Raw genomic sequence first — 17,797 nt, 5'->3', positions numbered from 1 at the left:
TTGTGATGGATAATTTCATGGAATGTGATTTACTGAAAAAGAAAGATGAAATTTTCTCAGTCGAAAAAAAATTTTGTCATTATTTTGCAAAATATATATTAATGATTTCATCATCAGACTTATTGTGTCATTGTATTTATATTTTATATATAGCAATCTTTAATGCACATTAGTCCGATGTAATTTAGGTACAAATTCGCTATGTATCATTTTATAGTTATGTAATCATATTATTTATTTGTGCAAGAAATATATTTTTTAAATATACTGAAATATGTCGAACAATATAACTTGCGTAAGCGTAATTTTGGTGCATTGACATCTAGGCGTATTTATGTAGAATAGCTGAGACGATTTGAGTGACATAAGTTACACTCATGCAAGTTAGGGTGCCGTCACATACGGCGTAACTTGCATAAATGTAACTTGCGCCGATCAATCACATCGTTTCACTTAAACACAGATTCCGTCTAGTTACTTTATGCTGTTTATGCTATTATTGTTAGGCTGGTGTCCCATAGCGCGGAAATCTACAGCGGAACGGAATGCGCGAATCAATCATAGCAAAAGAACGAGTTTTCTTTTGGTTCTTTCGCTGTGATGTGTGTTTCGCAAAATAATGACACCAGCCTTACGCTGAATCTAATTTTTTTTAGGAAGAAACACACATAGTGAATAATCAGGGGGTCGATCATGTAACTTTTCCCCTAGGGTGGAAACGTGAAAAGTGAAAAGTTTCACGTGAACTTACGATTATGTATGATTTTGCGGGACATGTAACTCTCATGTATCTCTCTTAAACATGAAAATTTTTCACGTGAGTTTTTTTGCCATGTATCTTGGTGGCGGAAAGGCGGAAATCTAGGGAATTAATAAATATGCTTCGGAATTAGAGAAGATTAGGGCTGCGTTAGGATTAAGTACATTACGTAGTACATATACAATTGGTTATTAAAAGATGTATATAATGTACCAATAAAATAATTTTTATTAGCTATAAAACCTATGAAACTATGTTTCATGATTTCATTTTCCACGCATCCAAAACTACATACATAATCGCTGTACGTGAAAAGTTTCACGTGAAATGTCAAGGTATGAAAAATGAAAAGTAAAAAATGAAAAATGAAAAGTGAAAAATTTCACGTAAAGTTATATGATTGACTCCCAGAGCTTTTCGGCAAAAAATGAATAAAGATCAAATCAGGATAAGTTAATTAATTAATATAATAATGATTAATTCAATCATCATATCAAATTAATTAATAATATATATATATATTAATTTATGTTTTTCAATGCCCAACAATATCTAATAACTGATTAAACATTTTTATGGACATTCTACAATAATTGTAGAACATTTCGTAATCTTCAAATTCCATTTCTTTGACCAGATTGTCACCCTGTCACCCTGTAATAATCTTCGTTTTTCTGTGAATATCGGACGCACCCATATTCTATGACGAACTTTTTCCTGTTGGTACTATCAGTTTCCATATTCCAAACAATTTTAAAATATTATATCGTCTAATTTTCTGTTGTTGAGATTATTTCATTTTCTTCCACTTTTGCCATCACTTCCATATTATTAATAACAACAAGGTCAGGATCTATAATGACTTCTGAATACATTCTCACAGATTAAGTTCACATCTACTTGACTTGTTCGTACACATACTCGTACATAAAGTCTTGGTTCTCCATGAAGCGTACTTTTCCAGATACGCAGATTACAAAAACCAATCATAAATTAATTTAGCATTTCTGTTAGAGAGTACAACAGAAATCCTAATCAGCAATTGGTTGTATTAATTACGCATTTCTTGAAATTACGCGAAATACGCTCTATGTAAAAAAAAAGTTTTCAGAATAGTGTAACGTATTTTAGTAAAATACTAGAATACGCAGATTACGCTTACGCAAGTTACGCTGCATGTGACGGCACTCTTACGCCACTTGGAGAGGCAATCTAAAGAGTCGTCTATAATGGGAGTAATTCGAGTGTGAGGCGAATAATTAACTGTGAGCCTGGATTCTCATGCAGACACCAGGGGGTCAATCATGTAACTTTAAGTGAAATTTTTCACTTTTCATTTTTCACTTTTTATTTTTCATTTTTCACATTTGACATTTCACGTGAAACTTTTCACGTACAGCGATTATGTATGTAACTTGGATGCGTGGAAAGTGAAATCATGAAACATAGTTTCATAGTTTTATAGGTTTTATAATGAAAATTATTTTATTGGTACAGTATTATATACATCTTTTAATAACCAATTGTATATGTATTACGTACACTTAATCCTAACGCAGCCCTAACCTTGTCTAATTCCGAAGCATATTTATTAATTCCCTAGATTTCCGCCTTTCCGCCATCAAGATACATGGCGAAAAAGTTTACGTGAAAAATTTCACATTTTCACGTTTGAGAGAGTTACATGATCCCGCAAAGTACATGATCGTAAGTCACGTGAAACTTTTCACTTTTCATGTTTCCGCCCTAGGAGAAAAGTTACATGATCAACCCCCAACGCTTGGAAACAGATGCTGTTTGGTGAAAAATGAGTAATGGGAAAACGGCGAATGAATCTTTACTATTTATCTATTATCTGTTTTCACCAAAGCGCTCGATATCAAAGCGCCGATGTCTGCATGAGGATCCTGACTGATTGATCAATTTCTTACGACTTACGATTTACTCTACCATATCGTAGACGACTCTTAAGAAGATCCGTACAGCATAAACTTTGCAGCTATATTGCGGTAGCCATAATGTTACAATATTGCAGCTACATGCAACAATGTTACTTATTGTGTATTTGTATATAACAATGTTAACTATTGTGTAGCTGCAAGATTTATGCTGTATATGGGAAGGAAGAAATCGTTGCAAATGTCTCGGTTAACGTCTGGCAATACCTGAGAGACATGAAAATATAAAAAAAGAGTATGTACATATCAAGATGGTAGGAATGCTTTTCCCCTTCACCCTCTGAGATTTCACTCCTCGTGTCTAAAAGAGTACTTTACAGCCGGTATTCATAGTCAGTTGTTATATATTTAAGATCGTCTTAAGATAATATTTCAACAAATAGGATAATTGTATGAGCTTACTTAAAACGATTTTAAATATATAAGAACGAACTACGAATACTGGCCTACGTTTCATCCTGTGATGTGCATTGACAAATAAGCTATGGATCTAACAAAATAGAGCGTCAAGTATTTTATATTTTAGCATTGTTCGTTTTGTCTCTCGGGAGCTGCTCTGAGTCGCTTCGAACGAACCCGGCATACTTAATGGTGTTCTTAGTGTCGGTCCACAATAAGTTTTTAATTTTTAATTAATAAGAAATTGATTAATCATAGTCGATTATTCTTTTCATATTCGATTATAATTGATCAATTTCTTATATCTTAAAGCTTAAATCACCTATTGTAGACCGACACTTATAGACGGAAGTTATATGAGAGACAATTGGGGATCTTCGGGATAAAAACTTGGTTTTGTTCTATTACCAACCGTCAGAGCGGTTGAGAGCCATTCAGGTCCACTCGGAGTTTCCCTGTAATGTTCTCTCGCGAAACAACAGTTTGAGGCGGTTTCATTCGGGTTACAACTTATAGATAACCAAAAAAGCCTTGTTCTTTTTAGTCGAGTGCTTGCATTGTTATCTTTTCTTTTTTTCTCTCCGCGTTAAAGAGAAAAAGAGGAAAAGTGTTCGATAAAAAAAATAAAAATAAATTGTTATTTTTAAGGCGGATAATAATATTACATCAATTGATTGATTATAACACAAAGATATATATCTATGGTAAGTAAGGAACTTGTACAGAGTGGTCTCTTTAATTCCACGGAGAACACGAGTTTCGTGCTCCAAGCTGCAGGGGGCTTCGATCATGTAACTTTTCCCCTAGGGCGGAAACGTGAAAAGTGAAAAATTTCACGTGAACTTACGATCATACGATTTTGCGAGATCATGTAACTCTCTCAAACGTGAAAATGTGAAATTTTTCATGTGAACTTTTTCGTCATGTACCTTGGTGGCGAAAAGGCGGAAATCTAGAAAATTAAATATGCTTCAGAATTAGAGAAGATTAGGATTAAGTTAGGATTAAGTGTACGTAGTACATATACAATTGGTTATTAAAAGATATATATAATACTGTATCAATAAAATAATTTTCATTAGCTATAAAATCTATGAAACTATGTTTCATGATTTCACTTTCCACGCATCCAAGCTACATACATAATCGCTGTACGTGAAAAGTTTCACGTGAAATGTCAAGGTGTGAAAAATAAAAAGTAAAAAGTGAAAAATGGAAAGTGAAAAATTTCACGTAAAGTTATATGATTGACCCCCAGAATGGAATCCCCCACGCATGGAGCAATCACGAGCGCGAGAACTGCTCCGAAATCGCGTAGTGCCAAACATCAGCGTGGCGCTTCTAAGCGCGATCGTTATGAACATACATAACATAAATAAATTTTTATAAGTAAATTTTGTAAATTTTGTAATTTTTTTTTTTATAATTGCACTAACCAATAGTTGTGTAATATATTGATTGCGAAAACTGTAAAATAATTGTATAATAAGTTGGTTAACAACATCTCTTCTTAATCTAAAATGCATTACAAATTCTTTTTCACTGTATTTAGAAATGATAGTTTCATAATTTTCTATGCAATGTCTATTATTATCGCTTTCGTCTTCAAAAAACGAAGAAGAATCGAAAAGCATTTCCCGGCCGATAGATTTCTGATGAATCGAATGATGAAGACGAAGAACTCATAATCAATTTATATTTAAATAAAACATCATACATCGAAAAACAAATGTGTCGTGTTTTTTTTTTTTTTTTTTTTTTTTACAGCGGTCTAAGTCGCTTCAGAATCGTTTAGAGCATAATAAGTAGTTAATTTCCTGTTCTACGATCCACTTCCGGAGTTGGTTTATCTTATCCAAAGATACCCAGGTCTGCTCCGAGATAGACTCAGAATAGACAAAACGAACAATGCTTTTATAAACGTTGCGGCCATCTTGCTATCTTTTATCTATTTTCACATCTCTCGAGTATTCGATGTCGTCCGATGTATTCTGATATATTATATGAATTTAAAAAATATATTCTTTGCATAAATAAATAACATGATGAATTAAATAAAGTAATTAAATAAAGTGATATATAGCGGATTTTTTCACTTAAACTACATTAGATTAATGTGCATTAAAAATGAACAGTATATTTATATCGATACCAACACCTAGACATTGGAGGAGAAAAGAATGAAAAACCAATGTACATGTAAAAAATGTAAATAAATACCAAGAGTACGAGTAAAGATTGTTTTCCCATTATCGACATCTCCCCTATATCTTGTACCGACCGATAGCAACACTCAGCATCGCGGTTCGCGATACTGCCGCGTACATTGATGATCGCGTAACATTGAAAGGAATCGCAAATGCGATATCTTGACGCATGTCGCGCGAGTTTCACGCGAGACTACCTGGCGTGAGAGTTGAGAGTTGAGAGTACCACGCAGTCCACACAGTACCGGGAAAGTCCGATAAACGTGTGGCCGGGGCAACCGCCGTCGTGGTGCAACACGATACGACACGGTACATACGACGCACGAGCGATACGTCGTTCATCGTTCGCTGTTTAACGCTCGAAATCATAAAGAGATTTGAGTTTCATTGGCGCATTGAGTTGGGACTAAGACAGAGTTGGGACTAAGGATGTCGCCGAGAAACGCCATTTTGTGATCGCGCTGTCTGGACGTAAACATCGAACTTTCCAATTGTATTCGACGCGGTGGGAAGATATCTCGCCGATTGATCCTCATCTCGGCGGCTCGTTCCCAACCCGCCGGCATCGTTTATACATTTTCGCCAATCGTCGCGACACGACACCGCCCCATGTTCAGCTAATGCAGTGACGTTTCGCGCCAATTCCATCAAGACGCACACCTGGCGCACGCCACGCTACGAGAACAGCTGTCGTTGCGTCGTCGATTAGTGTTAGCGTCTCAGCGTCGGCGTCGGCATTTTCGCGCGATTTCAACGCATTCGCTGGTCAGGTAACCGGCATTGATGTCGTTAACGGCGCTCCAACGATTCAATTGCGAGCGATCGATGAGCAATTGTATCGTGTTTGGAGCCGAAACTGAAAGGCCAATGCGCCGTGCACCGATTTCATACGAGCGTTACGTATCTCATTGTTTACGCGTGTGACGCGTCATTTCGAAATGGCCACAAAATTTCGAGACGCCGAACAAACGTTTCATCGTCCTGCGCTCTATTATCTTTTCAGACAAAATCTTTTATTTTTATGTTTTATATTTACTTTAAGTTGCAAAATTATGCGCCTCTGTTTACTCTCTCGATTTGAGATCATTAAATGTTTAGACGACATATATCTATACGGCATAGAATGTGACGTTTGTTTTTAAAAAAGAGTGAAGAATTCCACCATGAAAAATTCCTGGCAGTTTATTTTTTTAAATGTTCTTGAAGTAGAATATTTTTTTAAATATAAGATTGATTTATGATATTGTTTTTCAAATTTATTAGACTTTTTGTGGACAGTGAATATTTGAAGAATAATAGTTCAGTTTTCGCAGATATTTGCTACGACATAGCCAATAAATGTGCTGGACAAAATTTAATGATACCATTGATATTTCAGCTTAAGTCGTCTTTGATATTTGTTATCGACTAATGATATTTTTTTTCAGAGTTATATAATAGAGCAGATGCAAGCTTCAATTATCAATAAGTTGGACATTCAGGCAAAATGATTCTGGCGATTATTCATAAATGAATTTTCTATTGGTCAAAGTTTGAAGATATGCTTTTTATTATTACAAAAAAGCTTGATGAGTAAACAAAAGTTTAAGGAATGGTATTCTATTCGATTCAGCTGGATGTTAGATAAGCTGAAAAATGTCTGGTGATTCAGGATGGAACGCCGTTATTCATCATCCTTCAGATTTGGAATTACAGAATTGGAATTGGGAAGAAAACGATGGAGAGCAAGAGAAAGAGCTCCCTTCAACCGTTGATATGGATGCAATAAAAGGTGGTGGTAGTTGGGATCCTGCTACTGAACCTAATGGTATTTGCAAAATTTACTTTGTCAGACATAACTTTCACAACTTTTAAACTGTCTTTGAAATAAATTTTTTTAATTTCAGGGACAGATTCGGTTGATTCCGAAGAAGATTCTGATTCTGACGACGAAAGCTCTGGTGGAAGCGAAGGCTCTTGCTCTTATTCGGATTCTAATTCAGAGTCAGACGACGAAAGTAGCGGCGACGAAGAGGAAGATAGTGGATCCAATTCGGACTGTTCGTCTGAACATAGCGAGCAAACATTTTCCATTCAAGAAACTAACTTTGAACAAGTACATTGAAAGACAACACTTCATTCCATACTCGTTATTTTTCAGATATTCAAATATTAAATGATCTATTTTTCGCAAAAATATATTACAAAAATATTACATTGCACATACATATCATTAGTAATATTGGCTTTTATTTAACATTTGTTTCTCGCTTATTGCTATTTTTCGTCCTATTATTGTGTATCTTGTAAAAAGATATTTTCCTTTTGTTGCAGGGAGCACTGAAATTAAAAATCACTATGAAAGGTCCTAAAAAAGAAGACTCTGAAAAAATTAAATGTGAAAAGAATAAAAGAACTGTTACAAAAAAGGTCAAGAACAATCAAGGAAATAAGGTAATTGTGCGACAAAAATTCTAAAAATTTATGAAAAAAAAGAGATTAGAGATTATTTAACGAAGGCTTATTTACAGTTTGCGCGAGAATAGCATCAATCAAATCAATATGAGAATTAGCAATGCTAACATTTGAATTTTCACTCTAATCCAATTTTGTTTTATAACAAAATATGTATTATTATGTAGTAAATCATACAAACTGATCTAGTCCTCAGAATGTAGTAGTGAAGATTCAGACTCGTCTGTGGGCAACGCGGCGTCACAACAACCACAACAACAACAGTCGCAACAACATCAACATCACCATCACGTACCGACACAAGAAATCAACCAGGAACATCACGCGACTACATTGCCTACCTCGCAAGAGCAGGAGGATCCGCCGTTCGATGGATTTGAGGATTCGGAGAGCGGTCGGCTGGTGTCAAAGGCGATCGAACGCATGTCGCTCGGCGCAGACTCGGACACGAGCGAGAACGGCGATCAGAATCCCGTACCTGTATATAGCTCCACTCTGTTGCAACAGTTTGTTGAAAAGACTGCTATGTTGTCAGAGCCACGAAAAAGGCGCAGCAAATGTGGTAAAAAATTGAACAATGATAATGAGTATCCATGCGTGTCAAACGTATCGCCCGATTCCGGCATCCAATCGGTGGACAATAGTCCGTTACATCTGGCTATCAGTCCCGTCAGTCCTCCAGCGCCGACCCAATCTCCAGTCCAACCGCCGATCGTTACTAAACCGGCAGTGAATGTCGATCGGGTTCTGTATCCTCCGAAGAGAAAACCTGGTAGGCCAGCAAAGACAGTGTCTACGCAACCACGTGGACCCGGTAGGCCGCGTTTAAAACCGGAAATTGTTGAGAAAATTCAAAAGATCGAAAAAGCGGAAAAAGAAAGAAAGGAATCTTTAAAAAATTTAAATAATCCCGATTCTCGATTATCGGAAAAGAGAGAAACTGCCGGAAAGGAATCGATCGTAAAGGGAGCGAAAGAAGACACATTTCCACTTAGGAAACGAGGTAATGCAAAATCCGTTGCATCGAAAGAAGTGAAAGACGATGCGAGACGGTCTCCTGCAAACAAAAGAACGAAAGGTAAACCGATGGTATATCAAAAGACACGTTATACCGCAGTGAAATCTTCGCAGGAAAAGACAAGCGTGGTCAAGAGGACGACGGGAACAAGTTCGTCGATGCGAGTAAAGTGCCTAAACAGATCCACCGCAAACAAACTCGTGCCACGGTGCGACGGTAGATCCTGTCGAAAAGTCAGGCACGACAGAACATGCGTGTCTAACAAGACCACAGTTCCCTTGACGCGACAGAAGCAGATGTCGTGCGAGCATCAGGTATCTAACGATCAAAAGATGTTGAGCATTGGTAAGAGAACAGGTTCGAAAGAGAACAGAAATAATGCGACCGCTGTTGCACCTAGAAGGCAGAATTTAGTGAAAAAGATCGCGCCTCCAATCACTAGGCGAGTTCTAAAGGAAAACAAGTGCAACAAAAAAATTACCACAGCAGGCTTTGAGACAAGTGGTGTGGGCGTACAGACATTAATATCACTACCAGTCGGCGATATATTAAAGACAGAAAATGTGGAGCGTACATCCAATAAGTGCGACAAACTGGTGCAGCCAATACAGCATAATTCTTGTCACAAGCAGCATCATCATCATCATCATCATCATCATCACCATCATCATCACAAACATCGTCGGAGATTGCTCGCGCCACCAAAGAATCCCATTCGCATCGATCCATGTATTATCCAGGAGCTGGAAAAGCTGATCGAGGAGTTTGAGAAGTTGTGCAGTTTGGGCAAGAACAACACCTGCGCCAATCACTCCGAGCTACCGCAAATCTTTCGTGTTAAGAAGCTTACGAAAAAGAGGAAAGGTGGCGACGTCGGTGCGAATGACGATCAGAAATTAAAGCGACGATTGAAAAAAGAAAAAATATTGACGGGCACAGATTCCAAGAGCAGTGCAAACACTAGTACGAGTTCCAATCCGAATGAACAGCGGCTGCCATTGAAGAAACGTCATTACCACGTTTCGAGTCCGCATAGTTCGCAAAGCTCGAACGCGAGTTGCGCGGATGTGACAGCGAACGAGTCCAATTCCACGGAAAGCCATATAGAGGAAGCGATCGAGGCTACTATTACGAGATATGGTGGCGGCAGCTCGACATCCTCCATTCACGACGAGGAGACTATGCCGGTTACCCCTAAGAAAAGGCCAAGGGATGTTGAAATCGCAGCATCCGAAAAACAGGGTAGTGATGAAGATAAATCAACCAACCAAGTAGAAATTCAACCACGCCGAAAGAAAAAGATTGTTAAGGATCTTCGTGTTACTGTCACAAAATTGTCCTCTGAAGGTCACAACTTTCTCGACAAGAATGATAAAGAAAAATCGACGGACAAGAGTTCCAAAATTGCCACAGAAAAACCTGGCAAATCGGAAAAGACTATGATGTCGGATAAATCGATCAAGACCGATAAAACGCAATCAAGCGACAAGATTGACGTCGAACACATTCGCACGGAAAAGAATATTAAAGTTGATTCGGAAACGAACGTGTCTGAGACGTTTGATGACGGTGAGACTGTGACCGAGAGTAAGAAATCTCCGATCGATAACTCAAACGTGCCAAATCTCATGAATAATACAGCGATGATTCTCACAAAGAAAAAGATACGAAGACGGAAAGCCATCAATCGTACAGGTTTTCCGACTTTGAAGAAGAAGAAGAAAAAGATTGTAGATTCTTCTAGAGTGATCAAATCAGCGCTATTGGGTAACACTGATGGAACGTGTAAAGATCAAGACACAGTCGAAGATGCGGAAGATAATAAAGCATCTTTGATAGAAAATAAAGTTCAGGACAATGTTGTAATAGAAAACAACGATAGTGTGCATGCTAAAAATGATGTGAAAAATGTAGACAATTCTAGTACAGTGCAAGAGACATCTAGCCGAAGTGGTTCGGATGAAATAATCGAGTCTTGTACCGGTCAATTGCGAGTCCGTAAGGATCTCGTGGAATCCGACAGCAGTATACTGTCTGAAAAACTTTATCCGAGTCCGGTCAAGTACGAGAAAATACCGGACTGTCGGATCTACGATGAGAATGCATCGCTGGAAGAATCTCTCGAACGTTACAATCAAAATCAACGTATCGCAGAACTAAACGAAGAGAACTTGAGAAAATTGGAACGCGCGAACGCTCAAGCAGCGAATGTCAAGCTGGAATTATCTAGTTGCTTTAACAATAATCACAAGAAAAGAAGGGGTTCGACCAGTCCTTCTAATCTGTATGGAAGAAGCACGAAGAGACTAAGGAGCGCGGGTTACGATACGGAGAGCGAGGCACCGCCCAGCAGTGATGTGGCCAGCGAGGATCAAGAGGTCAGCAGGAAACCCATAGGTCCTGTTCATAATCGGAAAAAACAATCGAGGTGGAGGAAGCGATACTTGCAAGCTAGCAGCATATTATCCGAGTTCAAAAAACTCGAATCTAAAAAACTCACTGGTATCGATACCAAACAAAAAATTATCGTTTGTCCCAATTCAGAAGAGCATTACGCTACAGAACAATTACCGACCATTATATCGACTGGGAAACTCTTGCGACAGAGAAAAACGTCATTTCAATTGCAATACGATTTATTATGGCTTCATGCTCAATCAAGACACTTTGATCGAAATATGGTACCATCATGGAATTACAAGTAAGTGAAATATTTAAAATAAAATTTCTATTTATAATTCTAGTTAAAATAATTGTTATACATTTTTTACGTTACAAGTTTGTAACTAAATATCAAGCGCATATATAAATATTATAAATAATAATACAAATTATATGTAATAATTGGATATTAATGATGTGCGATGATTTTTTTTTTTTTTTTTTTTTTCAGGAAAATTCGAACGAACATTTATTACGATGTTAAACCGACTACTCTATACGAGGCGCAAGCCTGTGAATGCAAACCAGAAAGTGGTTGCGGAGATGATTGTATTAATCGAATGGTATTTAGTGAATGTTCGCCACAACTGTGTCCTTGTGGTGAAAAGTGTGAGAATCAAAAGATTCAAAAGCACGAGTGGTCGCCAGGGTTACTGAGGTTTATGACGGAGAATAAAGGATGGGGAGTAAAAACGCAACAAGCTATCAAATCCGGGGATTTTATTCTTGAGTACGTGGGTGAAGTTGTATCAGAAAGAGAGTTCAAATCGAGGATGGCAACCAGGTATAGTATATAGTTTGTCCTATGGTTTCCACTAGATATTAAATTGTTTAAAATTTTTTTCATTTTTATCGTGAAATTTGAAAAAATATGAGGAAAATATATAAAGATGAAAAAATTAAATGTATATTAAATATACGATATAGATATGCCAATGATACGCATCACTATTGTTTGCATTTGGATGGTGGTTTGGTAATCGATGGTCATCGTATGGGAGGTGACGGGAGGTTCGTAAATCATTCGTGCGAACCCAATTGTGAGATGCAGAAATGGAGTGTCTTGGGCCTACCACGTATGGCATTATTTGCATCAAGAGATATTAAGCCGGGGGAAGAGTTAACATATGATTACAATTTTGCGCTTTTCAATCCATCGGAAGGACAGCAATGTAGATGTGGTAGTAGTGTCTGTAGAGGTGTTATAGGTAAATTGATAAATCTGACTGAATTGTCTTATAGAGAGTGTTTATATAATAGAGAGTGTGTTTGAATAGGATGTGTGTCAGCTATTTTAGTTATAAACTTTCTGTATAACAGGTGGAAAGAGTCAAAGGGTAGCTCGGACCATTCCTTCTCTACCATCGCAAATGGAACCTATTGAGAGAAGATCAGTAGGCAGACCGCGAAAGAACATTCGTAAATCGAATGCAGTGCAATCAACCAACTCCAAGAACATTTGCAAGTCTCGCAAAGTGGGAGATCCAACTTTGACACACAATACGCCACAATTGAAACCGATGTCTTATCAACAGCGATGCTTCGCGCGTGAACATCATTGTTTCCTATTGAGGAATCTAGAGAAAGTGCGACGATTGAAATCAGCATCGGTGCAGCAAATTCAAGTACAGAATGGCAAAACAAAATCTAGTAACGCGAATATGACAAAGGAAAAGAATTTAGGTGACTCTAAGGCGCAATCTGATGCATTTTTCTCCCAATTAACTGCATTGACAAACATCAATGCGCGTACTGTACGAACACGTAGACTTGCGCAAGCACAGGATGACCCGGAGGTACATAAGACTGCAAAACTAGCTAAGGTCAGAAAATAATTTATATATTTTAAAGAAATAATTATGAAAAATAATATATTGTAGATTAAAACAATGTCATCATTTTGTAATATTTTATTTTCTACAGGTATTAAAAGATTTATATACAACTGTCATAAAAGCTAGTGATGAAAATGATCAGTTATTATGCATGCCTTTTATGACTTTACCTTCCAAAAAAAAGTTCTCTGATTATTATGAGAAAATCACAGAACCCATCGATCTGATAACAATAGAACAGTGTATTGGTACTGGTCATTACAAAACTGCGGAACAGTTTGATCAAGATATGATAAGGCTCTTTGACAACAACGTGAGATTCTTTGGTAGAACGTCCGAAATAGGAATCGCCGCGGCGAGATTACGGAAATTATATTTGGGATTCAAACCTGATTTTGTGGACGCTATAACAGAAGCAACAGGTTCTCCTCCATCTCAAGGTTTTTTACCACCTCGTGGATCTACGGCTGGAGAGGAAGATGTAATCAGATGTATTTGCGGACTACACAGGTAAATTAACCGCTTATCGAATGTCGATCCAACGTATATATATATATATATATATATATATATATATATATATATATAATTATAATTATAATTATTGAAAGCAAAATAAAATTGTAAAAACTATAAATAAATTAATTTAGATATGTAGATGTAGTATAATAGATATTTTTATCAAGAAAATCCATTTTTTTCTTATTGATCACACATCTATCATACAGAGACGAAGGTTTGATGATTCAGTGCGAACGTTGTCTCGTTTGGCAACATTGTGACTGTGTTAAGGCAGATACGAGCGCTGAATCTTATCTTTGTGAAAGATGTCAACCTCGTGAGGTTGATTTGGAAATTCCACTAGAAGGCGAGGAGGAGGAAGAAGGCAAGAAACATTATGTAACATTGATGCGAGGCGATCTACAACTTCGGCAAGGGGACACAGTCTACGTTTTAAGAGACACGCCTGATAAACACACATACAAAACTATACAGAAGCCTGATTATGAGCAAATGGATATTTTCAGAATCGAACGTCTATGGAAAAACAATGAGTAAGCAATTGTTTTATGTTGATAAAACATTGAGGTCTCGTATATCCATTTAAAAAGATAGAATTATAGGTTTCAAAATTAAATTATTTGTTTAATAGGGGCGAGAGATTTGTATTTGGACATCATTATCTTAGGCCTCACGAAACGTATCACGAGCCAACGCGAAAGTTTTATATAAACGAAGTTGTGTGTGCTCCGTTGTACGAAGCAGTACCTTGTGATCTTGTAGCCGAGCGATGTTGGGTATTAGATCCTCATACTTTCTGTAAAGGTATAAATTAGCATTCTATCGATTGTATCAATATAAATATTATTGTCCAACTTGTAATTTTGTATCCTTTTGATTTAAGGACGTCCCGTCGGTTCTACTCCCGAACATACTTACGTATGTGAATATCGTGTTGATCGTGCAGCAAGACTTTTTACAAAGGTGGCTAGAGCCAGGCATGCGGTATGCACGAAACCTTATGCATTTGAAACTTTTCCTCAACGTATAAAACATTATCGCACCTATTTGGTAAGTACATCTTACTGTCTATCGAGAAATGTTTTTTATATTAATATGTAGAATATCTTGAATACAATATTTTATTTTCAGCCTCATAGTCTCGACGGAATCAAGATGTCTAAAGACAAGAAGAAAAATAACAATCAAGAAGATGGGAACCAAAAATTGGAGTCTAACGATAATATAAAAACACATAACAAAGAACATAAATATGGTAATAGAACCAGACGAAAATTAGGCGAAATCTTAACAGTTACACCATCTGTAACATTGTATGCTCAGGTAATTATTGTGAAAGTTTATTACTTGTTATATGATTATTTGTAAATGATTGTCATTCGCAGCGAGAGGAACAGAAGAAAAGATTAAACGGCATTCTACTAAATCTACTGCAAAGAATGCCGAATAAGAAAGATCCATTAGATCTATCCTTTCTTCTAGAAAGAAACAGACGAAATCGGAAAAGACCTGGTGGACTCAATCCGTGACAATGGGTAACATCACGATAATATCATATTGTACATATAGGTTAATTTCAATCTTAGATTAATAGGCTAGCTGATTCCAATCGTTCTAAACTTGACTCTCTACCATGTAAATCAAGATAATTGTACATTTACCTTTTCCCATTCTTCCCTCTCTTCACTCTTAACGAGAAAAGCGTGAGAAACAGTTTTCCTCTTCGTACAACCCGTCCATTGGTGTAATTAATATATCTATATAGTACAGTTAAAGTAACATTTAACATAAATACATTATTATTGATCGATATTTTTTTATATATTTTTTTTTTTTGCATAGATATTGTATCACAACTAGATTTTAATGCATATTTTTTGTTTATTTGCAACTTTTTAATTACCCGCATTAAAATAAGCATCTTTGATTTATGATAGCTCCAGGAACATGTCATAAGCAATCAATAGATACTTATTAATAGAAACTAAGTAGAGTATGCTCATTTTATCATGATTAGAATATTTAATAGAGGAAAATTAAGAAAGTAATTGATTTTTCCCAGAACTGGGTTTCCTCTCGCACTGATATAACTGCAAAGTGCGGTACTTGTATAGAAAATCTTTTGTATATTTTTTTTTCATAAATAATATAGTTAAATGTACAGATTATATGTTTTCTGGGGTCAAAAAAGCTTAAGCGTCATGTCAGTGCGAGAGGAAAAAATCAATACTCAAAATCATATAATATTATGAATAATGAGCGTGTATTCACATATGTAATGCTTTATTGCACAGAAGTAATATTATATTTTTCATAATCCCTCGATATTATATTTAAATGACGTGTAACATATTTTCTTCACTTTATAAAAAAATCTTTACTATTGTATTTAATTTATTAATATATATTGAATAGTCGAACGCGATCGGATAGGTCGCAGTGATTCCAAAATTGTATATATGTGTACTCAGGACTCTATATTTATTATTGCATTACACAGTATGATAGATACATGTGAGGACAATTATGTTTGATACAAAGTTACTTTTTCTTTCCGTACTCTAAACTATTATTCATATACAATATCTACTTTCATAAAAATTTTTACTATTATGTTTCAACGTAAGACGAAAGTATATTAAAAGGAATATTACTAACCCTTTATATACTGGCCTTAAATTTAATATAAGACATATATTTATTCATCAGAATAAAAAAATCTTTTCTATTCGGAATATCAGCAATGAGTAAATTACAAAATATTTATTATATTGTGTAATTCAAAAATAAAAAGACTTGAAGCTGGTCTTCTATGTAAGCTGATTTATCGTAAAAAGGATATACGATATGTGAGCGATTTTAACAAAAATAACGCTGCTTTAATTTTAATCGGTGAATTATAAAGGCGTGAAACAATTACATGCCTTTACCATGACATACAATTACATTATCTTTATCTTCGATTATTTTTACGATTTTTATTTGTTAAGAATATGTAAAATGCAGTTTATACCTGTATCATATTCATATCGAGGATAATGTTAACGAGAAAAAGAATCATTGAATATCATTATTTTAATGCAACATTATGTTCTTATATATGGTTTTTATTTCCACGTATGAATGTATGTTTTGTGAGATATTTTTAGCCATTTAGATTGTTTTATTTTGTGTGTGTGTGTGTGTGTGTGTGTGCGCGCGCGCGCGTGTTATATATATATATAGTGTGTGTACACGCGCGCGCGCATACATATATATATATATATATATATATGTATGTATGTATGTATGTATGTATGTATGTATGTATGTATGTATATATATATATATATATATATTATATTTCATACATACATACATACATACATACATACATACATACATACATATATTTCTGTTTGCTTTTATCTACTCATGCATTCATATATTAAATAGTGTACATATTGTTATAAGAATAACATTCATCTATGTATAGATGAATAAATCTTTTTCAGCTATAATAGCATTATAAATAATAATGACATTAATAACTTAGAAAGTTGCAACTTATGCAACACACAATTCTTAATCAAATATCTTTAATGAAATCATAAGTTAGGATGCGTATAAATTAAGTTATTAAATGTTTCATACAATTGTATAATATATAGATATTATACAGTTTGTAATTGCACGAACAAACAAAAGATTTTTTTTATTATGTATAATTTTATTCATTTATATTAGGCAAGATTAAACGAGACCGAAATATAATATGTTGTATCACAATAAAGGAATCATTGTATTTTCTCACTAAAGAGTGACAAAATTATTTTTCTCAGATCTGAAGTAACTTTCGTCTTACGTTTATTGAATCATTTTAATCGTGAAGAAGCGCAACTTTTTATATTTTATATTAAGCGATTTTGTTTTTGCACATCACGATTAATCGTTGGATTGTCATATATGCATATATCAATGCAATACGTTAGCAACATTTTTCAGCTCAATCATTCGTAACAGTAGCTATGTAATAACTTGTTTCCTGAGTTTGCTTATATATATAATTAACACTATTATAATACATTTAGATATAATAAAAAAAAAATCCTGAAAAAATACGATGTTGCGATGACAGCTTCTATACATATAGTGCATGTACAGACTATTGTATTCTGACGAACAAAAATATACTTAATATGAAAAGTTTCCTTACACGAGTC

The 17,797-nt window shown here is 35.4% G+C and overlaps 1 protein-coding gene across 1 annotated transcript; it reads left to right on the top strand.

The window, feature by feature from the left end:
• Positions 1 to 5,459: 5,459 nt before the first annotated feature.
• ash1 (histone-lysine N-methyltransferase ash1) lies at positions 5,460 to 17,789 on the top strand. The gene is made up of 14 exons (XM_089079385.1): positions 5,460 to 6,094; positions 6,752 to 7,131; positions 7,211 to 7,419; positions 7,638 to 7,757; positions 7,968 to 11,497; positions 11,690 to 12,022; positions 12,166 to 12,446; positions 12,559 to 13,061; positions 13,162 to 13,583; positions 13,802 to 14,128; positions 14,227 to 14,399; positions 14,479 to 14,645; positions 14,727 to 14,918; positions 14,981 to 17,789. The coding sequence occupies exons 2-14, from the start codon at positions 6,960 to 6,962 to the stop codon at positions 15,122 to 15,124; spliced, it is 6,573 nt and encodes a 2,190-aa protein (XP_088935511.1). The 5' UTR covers positions 5,460 to 6,094; positions 6,752 to 6,959; the 3' UTR covers positions 15,125 to 17,789.
• Positions 17,790 to 17,797: the final 8 nt, after the last annotated feature.

This window comes from Pogonomyrmex barbatus, unplaced genomic scaffold (genome assembly GCF_055798465.1).
Source record: "Pogonomyrmex barbatus isolate J1 unplaced genomic scaffold, ASM5579846v1 scaffold3, whole genome shotgun sequence".
NCBI lineage: Eukaryota > Metazoa > Arthropoda > Insecta > Hymenoptera > Formicidae > Pogonomyrmex > Pogonomyrmex barbatus.
Note: the sequence above shows the minus strand (reverse complement) of the source record. Positions and strands in the feature narration are given on the sequence as shown.

Coding starts and splice junctions, on each gene's coding strand:
- ash1 (XM_089079385.1), top strand. CDS start 6,960: ATGTCTGGTGATTCAGGATGGAACGCCGTTATTCATCATCCTTCAGAT. Junction 7,758..7,967: donor AGAACAATCAAGGAAATAAG/GTAATTGTGCGA, acceptor AAACTGATCTAG/TCCTCAGAATGTAGTAGTGA. Junction 14,646..14,726: donor AACATTATCGCACCTATTTG/GTAAGTACATCT, acceptor TTTTATTTTCAG/CCTCATAGTCTCGACGGAAT.